The sequence below is a fragment of the Eucalyptus grandis genome, chromosome 3 (assembly GCF_016545825.1).
Source record: "Eucalyptus grandis isolate ANBG69807.140 chromosome 3, ASM1654582v1, whole genome shotgun sequence".
Lineage (NCBI taxonomy): Eukaryota > Viridiplantae > Streptophyta > Magnoliopsida > Myrtales > Myrtaceae > Eucalyptus > Eucalyptus grandis.
This window is the reverse complement of record NC_052614.1, coordinates 54074073-54086375: the sequence shown is the minus strand read 5'-3', so window position 1 is coordinate 54086375 and position 12303 is coordinate 54074073. Positions and strand designations below refer to the sequence as shown.

Below are 12303 nucleotides of genomic sequence, written 5' to 3'. Positions count from 1 at the left end.
TTGTGTCTGTCACATGGGTTGCCCATACAATGGAGGGAAAACAAGATGAGAGAGCTCGAGTAAATCTTCACATTAATCTGGTGCATATAAACATGAGGTGGGTCCAAAGAAGGTATAGCCTCTTTTTTGCTACCGTGCCCTCATTTAATGAGCATGTTTAGTTTTTTTCTTCTGCCTATTCACATGTAATTTCACGTGGCGGACCCTGCTCTTGTTGTTTTCACTATATTATTTTCCTGCTCTTGAAGGGGGTGTGTAACATTCAAGTAAACATGGCATGATAAGACATAGTAATTGGAATGAACAGACTTGCACCCGTGAAATTTTCCGCAAATTAGTTCTCTCCTCTTGGGCAATTACTGAAATCTCATCTATCTTGTCAATGTCAGTCAATGTGCTATAGCTAACGATCGTATTTAGTCAAATTCTTCTGTGATTCTGGACCATGTATATGTGCGTGAAAGTGAGCATGTGCATAAGGATGTGACGGAACATCTGAGATTATAGATAATAATGTTGGGTTCAGAAGCTCATGTCTTTTTCCTTTTCCTGCAAGAGCTACACAAGGATGTTTCTCGATAGAAGATTAATTCCTCCCTTTGAATGTGGTTGCCACTTCTTCTTCTGAATTATTAAGGCACATATAGGCTGAATTTTGCAGTCACATCGTCAGAAAATAATATTCTGCTGGGACCTATCATTAAATGGCTCATCCATTTGAGAAGATTACAAATCCGATTCTCTGTTTCTCACCAAGGGGTAATATACTCCCTTACTGCATCACTCTCTGATGGTCTAGCAGCACTTGAAGAAACAAGATATGACTCAGTGATCTTACCCTAGAGTTTGGTCAGGAGCAACATTTACAGCTTTATCTTTGTCTGATGCATCACATGCATGAGGTGCCTTGTCGTGCAAAGACGTGTTCTAAATGATACCATAAAAATTTCAGGAGGGAGAGAGAGGCAAAAGATGATTTAATCATGAAGAAAAAAAGATTAATATTATGGGATGAGATTTGTGTGCATTGCTGTCTTCCTAAGAACCCTTAAGGCTCAGTGTTCCCTAGCCCGAGTTCCTGAAGAGCGCTGTGGAGGACCAACTCCGATCGGCCCTCCAGCTTTGTCATTTGATATTGCCTTACGTATAGACTTTCCGAAACAAGATCTTAGGTAGTGTGGGGATGGTTCTGTGCGACTTTATAAGTCATGATAGGGATGTGCGTGGTCTCTAATAAGGCAACAAATACACCATATGTAAGCAGTGGTATAAACAGGGACAGGATGCGCTTGATAAGGAGGGTCTACAGTCTTGTAGGATGCAGGCTTTTTTTTCCCTCTGTCCCACTAACCATGATGGGGTTAGCATCGTTCGAGGATCCACCTAATCCCCACTGGGTGCGACGCTTGGCGACCGGCGCACATATAATTATGGGAGAGCACACATTCAAGTTCTTGAGGCCACAATAACAAGTCCATGTCTTGACAAGCCCATCACTGTTGATGCCACGATAACGGGCTCTTCGGCTTAATTTGTCACAGCACCCTAACGCATGGAGAGTCACCAAATGTTTGTACATCTGATAGATAACAAATCCCTCTCTTCTGTCAAATTTTCCCCTGCTATGATTGGATTTTCCATGCACATCAATTCTTCATGTTCCCTCCCTTACCTTGGTTTTGCTTATTAGTCAGGGTATCGCCACAAAAATATCATTACCCACCAATCTACCTCATACATCAGGTGATGCATCTGCTAACTCTTCTAAACAGGAAAAGTAGAAGAAAAGGAATATAGAAGATGGCATCGACAGCATATTGCAAGGCATTGGTTTCACACCGACATTGAAGATTCTATGAGACTTGAATATTCGCTCTATATACTTCAGCAGCTTATGAATAAAGATTAGACATACCTCAAGGGAAGCAGAAACCACAGTGTATGGTAATCCTCAGTTAAAAAGATGTGGGCATGATGCATCATGCCACGGTGCAATATTCTCTCTATAAACTTCGGCAGCTTATGAATAAAGATTAGACATACCTCAAGGGAAGCAGAAAGCACAATGTATGGTAATCCTCAGTTAAAAAGATGTGGGCATGATGCGTGATGCCACAGTGCACTTGGCGTCTGTGTTTGTGTTCTGTTAAAGCTTTCAAGGTTTTTGCTTATTTGAGCTCCGGAATTCTAAAGATAAAAATTTTACCTGCAGACGAATCACAAATTTGCCTGAGAGTTATAATTTCCCTGTCAACAGTTATAGCATCCAATCACAGGAAATTCCTGGTCGTATCCAAGTTTTCATTTTATTGTTTATTGTCCTCATAAGTTGACAAAGAATGTATTTTTTCTCGCAACATTGATTGCTTCACTACCCTTGCCTTGCAGTGCAATGTTCTTAAAAGTAAATGAAGCAATGTCTAAATAATCATTTTATGGTATCTCCTACACTTTCCTTCTCTTATGACTTAGATTGTCATTGCTGTCCTGGATGATTCTTTTGTTGGCCCTTAAGTCGCCATTTTTTGAGGCTTGCTGTTTCTGTGAACTCTCGGGTTTGCTAGGTGTATATGATGACTTAACAGGGGTTCCTGTGCGCATTTGCTTTTGCTTCTTCTGTTTCTTCTCATATGCTCTTTTTGCTCTTTCAGGGGACAACAAGCCATGTTCCATCATCCTGTTCATTATAAGTATGAGAAACCTTTTGAGTTATCGTCAAATTAAAAATCAAACATGCTTAACAAGACTAGTAGTACATAGCATCATTAATTAACTAAGGATAAGAAATAATGACCTTCTGCAATATGACAATAGCGTTAATTATAGTGCTGCAGCAAAATCGAAGTTTGTTTCTTAATAGAATGCCTCGTTGCTCAGTGATTGCTAATAGTTTGCCAGTTCCAAGCTAGTTCAGATCGATACAATGCTATTAAAATTCTGGTATAGCAAGAAAAAAAGAGAATCCTTTCTCCTGAGTTTCTTCTCCGTCAAGATTCTATAAGAACATTCATTCCCTCGCATCTTAGTTCTGTCGATTATCTCAACATTCTCACCTAGCTGTCCCCAAATTAATCCTCATGGCCACCAACTCAGTAAATTTTCTCAAGATAATTGAGCATCTAAGCCAGGATAGAATGCATCATGTCCTCAATTTGAGCAGTCAAAATTCAGCTCTGTTAAGACAACAAAAAAATTTTCTATGCAGTACATTCGTCCCTCTAAAAAAATCTTCAAAAGTTATATGCAAAGTAACCCGACTTTATCAGACTCAATACTTGGATTATGGGTACACATTCCAGTTCAGGTAAAGAACTATGAGTTCTCTGGGTCCTTCAAGTTCAGGGAAAATTGACTGGTGCAGGAATTCTATTCACCACATAAGTACAACCAGTCATAACAATTATATGAAATATCACACCTCCCTCTTACTTTCTCAATTGAAAGGGGGGAGGGGTGTTTGAAGAGAAGATGGAAAGTTATCCATTGAAGTTTTCCTGCATGTCATCTATCCCTAGCCACTGCTCCAGTTCCCTGTTTAGCCACTCAAAACAAACTCCACGAACTCTTCTTTGACAAACTCCACCTAGTTTGTAAATGGAACCTTTTGGAACTACATGTGCACTGATTGCTGATAAGCATTATCTCTGGCAATGAAACAAAAAAGAAACACGATTCTTCCTTGTTCACCTCTTTCAAAGTCACCTCCAGCTGGCTATTATAAGCGTAAGACCATAAACTCTTTACCAGAAGTCACCAAATATAGCCTACATTTCAATTAAATTACTAGTGGCAACAAGTGGGTAATTACACAACACAAATTCTAACACAAAATAAATCCAAATTAATTCAAATCACGGTTGATAATTAGAAATAACTAGAAAAAATGACCATCTCAACCACCAAACAAGGATCATAAGGTGATGGAACATGCCTGATACTAATCCTCATTGGAAAAATCAGAATCCTATCTAAAAAAGGAGGTTCTCAGGTAAAAGTGGTTCATCTACTTCTAGATACAGATGGCTTTTGTTGTCTTGACTGGTCATCAAGTTAAAAGTCTTCTTTCTTGAGTAATTAGAAGTAAGTTTACCGAAGAATAATTTACTCTTTGATGAGGAAGTTGTATCCAGAACATAAAACATTGAATGGCAATTATCAATGTGTTTGCTCATATCTAATATAGCAATTTACAATTGAACTCCAGCAGTTAGCACCCAAAGCACCGATAAGAAAAACACCAGCCACAACCATTCTATTCAAATTCCCGAAACATATGACAGTTGCAACTAAAGAAGGTCGACAATACTCACCAGAACTCTGCCATTTCGCTAGTTGGGATTTGCTTGGATAACGACTCGTAAAATATCCTCAAGGGCTCTCTCTGAAAATAGGGAACAAAGCAAAAACAACAAGAAATGAAATTTCATTCCAACACCAGATGATTTTTATGCAACAAGAATCGCTCGGCAATAGATGAGAAACCTCTTCAGGAGGATCGTGTTTCTGGCCAGGCAAATTGAACACTTTCTTCTCCCTCACTTTAGTAGCCGTCGTCGTCGTCGTCGTCGTTCTCGCCACGGTCTTCGACGAGCTCGGCATCGCCTTCGACTTCACCTACAAACATCGACCAAGCCCCATCATTCTCAAATTCGCTCGCATTTCGAGTAACCAGATAGACTCGATTTCACTTCAATTTCATCCCCTAGAAATCTCTCCAATCCCATCAAAACGAGCTCAGCTCGACCGATCAATCGGCGCACAAACCAAAAACGCGTTTCAGCTGCGAATCCAGCTCGAACCGCGATCCCACGCGGCGCCGACTCCCGATTTCGTTTCTCGCGCACGTACCTCGGTTTTCACCACGGCCGACGCGGGTCTGTGCTTCGGGGCGACGGAATCGCGGCTCGACGAGCTCTCCATCTTCCTGCCGAGAGCCGAGCCGTCGAGCCTCACCTTCATCACTCCCGGTCTCCTGCTGTCCATCGCCGGGCGATCGGCCGCGAATCGATCCCCCTCCGATCGGACCCTCCCTTCTTCACCGGCGGCTCGTGCGATCGGAATCCGTCGAATCGAGATCGGAATTCGAGAGCACGGCGTCCGGCGGAGAAGAAGAAGAGGAAGAAGATCGAAGCTGCATACGGAAGTTAAAAGTCCGTTTTTTTTTTTTTTTTTTGCCATTTCTAACTACCCCTTTTAACTCAGTTGGTGTACTGGGCGCGGCCGGAAATGACTGGAATGCCCCTCGCCATCCGCCACGTGGGCGGCGGGGGCGGCGGCTGGTCCCCGTCTCTCACGATCGGGCGGCCGGAGGAAGCCTTGCCCCTGGCTGCGGCTAATCTCGTCCGTGGGATGCGGCGGCCGGGATTGGATTTCCGGCCGGAGGTGGACGTCGCCGATGCACACGCCGGGAAGGAATCTGATGGGTTCCTGAGGATTCCTATCCGCGAAAGGGTAATTTTCTTCTGAGAAATATCGTTAATTACAAATGAAAGTTATATTTTGAGATGATAAAATTTTTTTATTATTATCATCAAAAACAAGAAACATGTGAATAAAATTTATTATTATCATCAAAAACAAGAAACATGTGAATAACTTTCGATTTTCTTAATATGTGTGGCTGGTGCAAATTTACTCATATTCCACCGAAAAATTTTAAGGAAGAGAGACTCTTCCAGTGATTTTGCAAACCCATTAATTTAATTAGGGAAGAGCTCCAAGAGAGAAAAATATATATACAATATTTTTAGTATCTATTACCATGCCGACCCAAAAAAAAGTATCTATTATTATGATTTGGAGAACGATTTTCCTTCTTTCAATTTCAGGGACGCTTTTCAAAGTTTAACCTAATACTTTCTCGAAATTGTCTGAAAATCAAGAAACTACACAATTTCATGAACCAGACATGCCTGAACTTTTATTTTTTTTTTCGCCTTGCATTAAACTTCTATGAAAGTAATAACGGTTTCTTTATGAAATTTCATGAAATTTAAATGTTTTGTGGAGGATTTTCTAAGGAGGTGTAGCATTACAAACCTACCTCAAAAGTGCAATTTGCATCTTTACGGATTATTTAAAAGATGCAACATCGGTCAGGAATCTTTGCTAGTGGGTTCGGCACAAAGGAGGCGTGGAACATTTCTTTTTCGCATGGGAATGGGAGTAAAGCAAAAATAGACAGGTTGAAAAGCACAGAATAAAGATTTGACCCAAAAATCAAAGCACAGAATAAAGCATTCATCCTCCATTTGCTTTCCTCCCATGCTTTTCTCTAAGGAACAGATCACCGGCTTGGTACTAAAACCACACCGCTTCTTTTGCTCTTGCAACATAACACATGACCAGAATGCTCCTTCTGCACATTTCCTCGTATGGTTCTGTTTCGGCTTTCGCCGATGTGCAGTTCATTCATCATTAAACTAGGTCCGATACGCACACGGGCATGTATCGACAAGAGAACCCTTCGGTGTTTACATCGACCGGGCATGAAAATGAATGATCTTTATTTGTGGATACTCCCACTGGCAGCAGCAACCCTTGCTGCACATGAATGGTTCTCAGATGTGCAAGTATACTCGTGCACAAATGCAGCTGATAACTGAATAACTGGTAAACAATGGAGAAGGAAATAGAGGACGGGTGTCTGTACAGTATACATTTCTCGCGAAAAGCCACTACCTGAACCACTTATCTACATCTTCCTGTTTACCATATCTACCTGGGGTTAATTTGAAATACCCTGTTGAACCAAATCGAGTGGAGTATCATGTGAAAGATGTCGTACTTAACCGGCTTCCTGTGCCAAAGGAAATGCTGCTGTACCTTCTTGACCCGCATCTGCATCTGCCGGAATCTTTTCTCTGGGATGGAGAGGAGTATGTCCTTCAAGTTCGGGATGTCCTTCTCCAGTACAAAAACGGCAAAGGATTCCCAGTTCAGAGTCTCAAAAAATGGGGGCACAAAATTGTCGGATATGATCACGGGCACGCACTCATAGAAGATGGCTTCCACAACTCGAGGACTGTTTACTTCGTAACCTTTCGCACATATGCAGTATTTGCTGCTTCTCATGTGCTGAATGTAGTTCATATTACCCTTGGTGTGGGGCATGGGACCGAATATCCTCATGTCTGGATCTTTGTTGCCCCAATGCTGTAATAGAATCGGCCTAACATATCCATGCATGTTCCCAGCAAAGAAAGCTAGGATTGACCTCTGAGATGGTGGTTTGCCTCCAACATTTCTGAGAGGTTTCTGAGCTGACCGCACATAGGTTTCTGGTAGTGAGACATCCTTACCGAAAACGAAGCCTTCTTTAACATCAGCATTGCAGAGCGCCCTTATGCAACTGGCCATAATTCTCCTTGTTTCAGATGGGGCCTGAGGAAGGTTTTGAAGTAACTCAGAAGATAGTGGCAATAAAAACAGCATAGAGTTACAGTAAACAAACTAATGTGATTTGCATACATATGAATGTGCTGAGTAAAACTTAAAGCATACCCAGTCGTGGCAAGCTACGAGGAAATGGTCTGCTCCTCCAGTTCTATTCCAGAATGGGTGCTTTCCCTTGATAACAGCCAAATAATTTCTCAAAAATTGTATAAGGTTCTTACTACTGTGGGAATTGGGACATACAAGGTTTCCTCAAGCATCCGAGAACTGAATGGCAAGTAAAACAGGTGGGCGTTTCTAGCATTCTTAGTGACGAATTTCTTGTTTGCTTCCAGTAGCTTCATAAACCATCCTTCAGAAGCATATATTCCCTTGAGCACTGGTTGATGTAAAATTGGTTTTTGTCCTTCTTTGTAAATGTATACTTTGAGCATCTCTTCCATTAATTCATAGCTCCTGCAATTTTCAGTTATGATTTTAGAGCAGAGTAGTGAGACATCCTCTTTCCAGACATCATCTAGGTGTGTGAACCGACTTGCATTTCTTTTATGGACATAGAATAGGTTGTGAACCTACTGTCTCTTCTTATCCAGAGCAATTTACCGTATGAACAGTAAACATGCTACCCACACTGGAATTAAGCTGACTAGCTGAGCCACTGATTTAACTCAAGAGGTTCTCAAACCTCATAAGGAGCACTTCCAACTCATGTATACAACTTTTATGCCTACTCATGAAGATAAAGCTATAAGATTATAAAATAATATGCTATATTAAATTCACTCAGCTTGATCCCCAATGTGCATTTTATTATATATAATAACTAGAACGTTTTTAATAGAAACAGTGCTGGTAAAAGAAAAGAGAAATTAATGAAGCAGGCTCTCACGTATAAAGGAAAAAAACCAAAACAAGAAAGAAAAGAAATAGGATCTAATGCATATAAGTGGTTATTGATCCTAGTATTACCTTTTGAACATGGAAACATTTCGATAAAGAGGGGCGTAAAGGCTCAGGTCACTCATGATGGGAGCATTCTCAATTTGCAATTTTGCTTTTAACAATTCTTGATCAACTACAGAAGACCACCGTGGCTTCTGCAACCACAGTGCAAACATGTGAATTTCTGAAAAAGGAGTTCATGATACCACAGTCAAATAAATAAATACTCCAGCCCTCACCATTGACCGGTACGCAACACGGCTCTGAAGCAACAAATCATTCATCTCTGCTATTGTAATTACTGCTGATTTTTGTGCCTGAGGTGTTTCATGCCTATCATGGGTGGTGGTGGTAGGAGAACTGTGATTTAATGAGGAGACATCGCCCTGCATTTGGTTAGACTTGTCTTCTGGCTTATGAACTGGAGGTGAGTATATTTCGTTTGAGGAAGTATCAAAAACAGGTGATGGAATGGAAATCATCAAATTTGGGTCTTCTTTTATTGATGAGGTTGAGTTTGGAGATGAATCTACAGGTGGAATTGCAGGTGAGGGAGGTTTGTAACTGACTGAGTTGTCACCATGTTCAGGTATTCCGACATTGTTCTTCTTGTTGGCAGCTGATGAGTCGCTGTACATAGCTGAACTATTTAGAGAAAGCTTCCATTACTCTCAGGCACCATAGCTTCCTCTGATGCATGTCCACCAATTGATTTATTGGCACCTGGAGGCGCGGTAGTTCCATTTACCTCCACTAGATTCTCCATTGATGACTTTTCATCATCAGTTGTATAGTTATTTACACCATAAGATTCATTGGAAACTGTATTACTCTTTGGTACAGTGCCATCATCCAAAATTGAGCCTCTCTCTTTAAAGCCATTGTCATCCACTCTTTCATGAATGCTAGAGGCAGTAGTTGTGTCGAGTTATTTGAAAGTGTCTTGTTACCTGATATATCCGATATAATTGGTGATTCTTCCACATTGACAATATCCCCTTCTAACGGAACCTTGCTTGCAGAAAATAGAGATGCCAGGACATTCCCATGTGGAAGTTCGACAGACTGAAGAAATAGAACAATAGCAAATGATGCTCCCAGAAGCCATAGCAACTTTCTTGTTTCCAACTGACACATTGAATGAAATTTATAATCCATTGGGAAACAACTCATTAGTTTGTAGCCTCTAAGCTTGATACAAAACCGTGCATGCCCTCAACCTGCACATTTTTCCAACTGCAAAAATCAGCATTCCCAAGAAACTGAACCAAAAAACATACAACATTGCCGGTAGTTCTACAGAACCTATAAGTACATGTCACTGAAATTGCTAACTAGAGTTCCACATGCAGGAGAACAGAGCAACTCCAGCTCCACAGAGTTAATGATACATAAAACATCACCAATATTTGCTCTGCAGCAACTCTGTTTCCCTGGTCCTTCTATTGAAATACCAGAGCGAAAAGAACTGACTTAATCAAAAAATTGAAGCAGTTCAAGCAATTTCAATAAGGAAAGCATAAAAATTTTGCAGCTGCACCTGCATGCTCAACCAACCACTAAGACAGTTCACAAGAATGCAAAAGGGTCCTCTCTATCACATCATTAGTCGGCACAGCCAACTTGCCATGCATCTACACAAAACGAACAAAGTAAAATAGCATGCTCATCGGGAGAACTCAGTCAATAGATTCTTCACCCACGTTTCGCGCCAATCTCATGATTGCTAACACATGCATAATGAGGACATGGTCTCAACGGGCAACGATATGGTGGGGTCTTCTCAGTTCATAACACCCCTACCCATCTACATTTTTTCAAAAACAGAAAAGGGACTCGTGAACTACGCTTTCCAGTTCGAGAACAGCCTACGGTTTCATATCGTGAGCGCTGGCGACGCACTCTGATTATTCCGTCTTGAAGAAACTTTGAGATTGAATAGGAATATGAAACAAAAGCTCAGGCCTCATGCAAGCCACTAGATGAAATTCGAACCGGAAATGATGATTCGCAATCTCCTCCCGTCGAGCTTTTCTGCTACCGACGAGGGAGATCTGTCCGCGCTAAACGAGGTCAAATTTCGAACTCCCATTTGACCACGTCCAACTCCCTGCCAAAACCCACGACTCCATTCACGACCCCTTCGCATTCCCTAAAGCTAACGCGACTCAACTCGCCCGTCCGAAACGCGACTCAACTCGCCGCCCCGCAGCAAGCACCGAACGACACCAACCGACACGGGGATCACCCGCCGTCAACGAAGCTGAAGAACCGGGACTCAGCTTCCGACCAGAAAATCCCTCACGCTCCCCCGCACCAACCCCAACGGATCACGCGAAGAGACGCGGGCGAACGAGAGCCCGCCGGCGGCGGAAAAACCAGTCAGCACAGAAAAGAAACGGCGATCGGGACGCGACCACTCACCGGCGCTCGATTCCGCCGCCGCCGCCGGAGCAAAAAAGGGTCAACGCCGGCAGTCGCGGAGGAGCGGCGGCGAGATTCCCGGGAGCCGGTCGAGCAAGCAAGGCATCGTCAGCGTCTTCCCCGTCGAGTGATTTCGGGATTCCGAGAAGATTTTCTCCGCTGTCGTGACGAAAGCGGCGAGCAGTATTAAAATGAGAGAGAGAGAGATGCTGCGTCTGTCTGACTGACTGAGGTGGCCGACGTCCGGAAATGGGGCTTGGTTCGGCGGGGTATTTACGGCGGATGCCACCAATGATTTTCGGTTTCATTACACACCGCGAGGGGGGAGGAGTCCTGCGGTTTTATTTGGCCACGCGCGTCGCGGCGCGTGCCGCGACGTCTTGTCCGAGCGGGGAGCGTGCCATACTAGTGGTCAAAAAGTAGAGCGGAAAAAGAGAGAGAGGAGAACTTGGCCCAAAAATAGGGAAACAAAGAGACAGTACGTCTTTTAAAGAAAAGTTTTTTTTTTTTTTGGGGTTTAACTTTGCACCTTTAATCATTTGTTCAATTTTACTTTACAGTTGTTAATTAGCCAATTATGTGTTTTCTATCTTCAAATCTAAATTTGCATTAGTATACGAAAGGTAGAGAAATGTGATTGCATTTGGTAAAGCTTTTGGGGAAAGCAACTTTGATTAAAATATTGTTTGAATAAAACTATACTTGTAAATGGCTTTTGCTATTTGGAAAAAAAAAATCAAACCTTCACCGATCAGCCACATTTAGCACATTCCAATCTCATCTGAGTTCATGATTCACTAATCGCTAGATCTGGCCTTACCAACAACTTTCTATGATTAGGACATTTTCGAAATTTCAAAAAAGAATAAAATTGTAAGAAACATATTTTGAAATATTCGAGAATACTTATGAGAATAAAATTGTAAGAAAAAAAATATTAATATTCCAAGAATACTAAACTCAAAACTCCTATGGATCGATCTGCCTTAAGGAATTTAAAAGGACTTTAGCAACGTAATATTTTTCCGAGAGCTCTCTATAAAAGTTTATCAAGCGGCTTGAGTCGGTTGCCAAACACAATCTATGTAAAATGATAGGGTGATGCCTAACTTAAAAATATATATCCTAATGAGAATTCATATAATGCTCGGCTAAACGGAAGAAACAATCCTCCTAAAATTTAATATTGGGTAGTTTCATAAAAAAAAAAAATAAAAGCGTGGCTATCACGCGCCTTCAAGGAGCATGAGCATAAAGTCCCTGTGAATTGCTGGCTTGGGGCTGCTTTGGGTGGGGGCCACAAGGACAGGGCCCAGATGCAGACGTGACTTTCATGGTTTCATTTCCGAATCAGCAAATCCTCCCCCACTCTTCTCGTCATTTCACGTGCCGTCGCTATCATATAATCTCATCACCACCATCCTCGCCGGAAAGACTTGCATGCACGCTAGCTTAGAACATAGACTCATGCTAAACCCGTGCAAGTCCACCAACCCCCGCCACACCCCCTAATTTAGGCATTCCAAAACATGATGTGAATAT

General features: G+C 42.0%; 1 protein-coding gene and 1 non-coding gene across 2 annotated transcripts; both read right to left on the bottom strand.

Annotated features, from left to right (window-relative positions):
* Positions 1-2217: 2217 nt before the first annotated feature.
* LOC104437779 lies at positions 2218-5172 on the bottom strand. The gene is made up of 4 exons (XM_010050805.3): positions 4849-5172; positions 4483-4614; positions 4311-4381; positions 2218-2677 (listed from the first exon to the last, which is right to left on the bottom strand). The coding sequence occupies exons 1-4, from the start codon at positions 4981-4983 to the stop codon at positions 2446-2448; spliced, it is 570 nt and encodes a 189-aa protein (XP_010049107.2). The 5' UTR covers positions 4984-5172; the 3' UTR covers positions 2218-2445.
* A 1013-nt stretch (positions 5173-6185) lies between these two features.
* Positions 6186-10974, bottom strand: LOC104437778. The gene is made up of 5 exons (XR_005549930.1): positions 10762-10974; positions 8577-9557; positions 8365-8492; positions 7504-7851; positions 6186-7383 (listed from the first exon to the last, which is right to left on the bottom strand). It is a non-coding gene; the product is annotated as a probable glycosyltransferase At5g03795 (transcript).
* Between the last annotated feature and the right edge of the window lie 1329 nt (positions 10975-12303).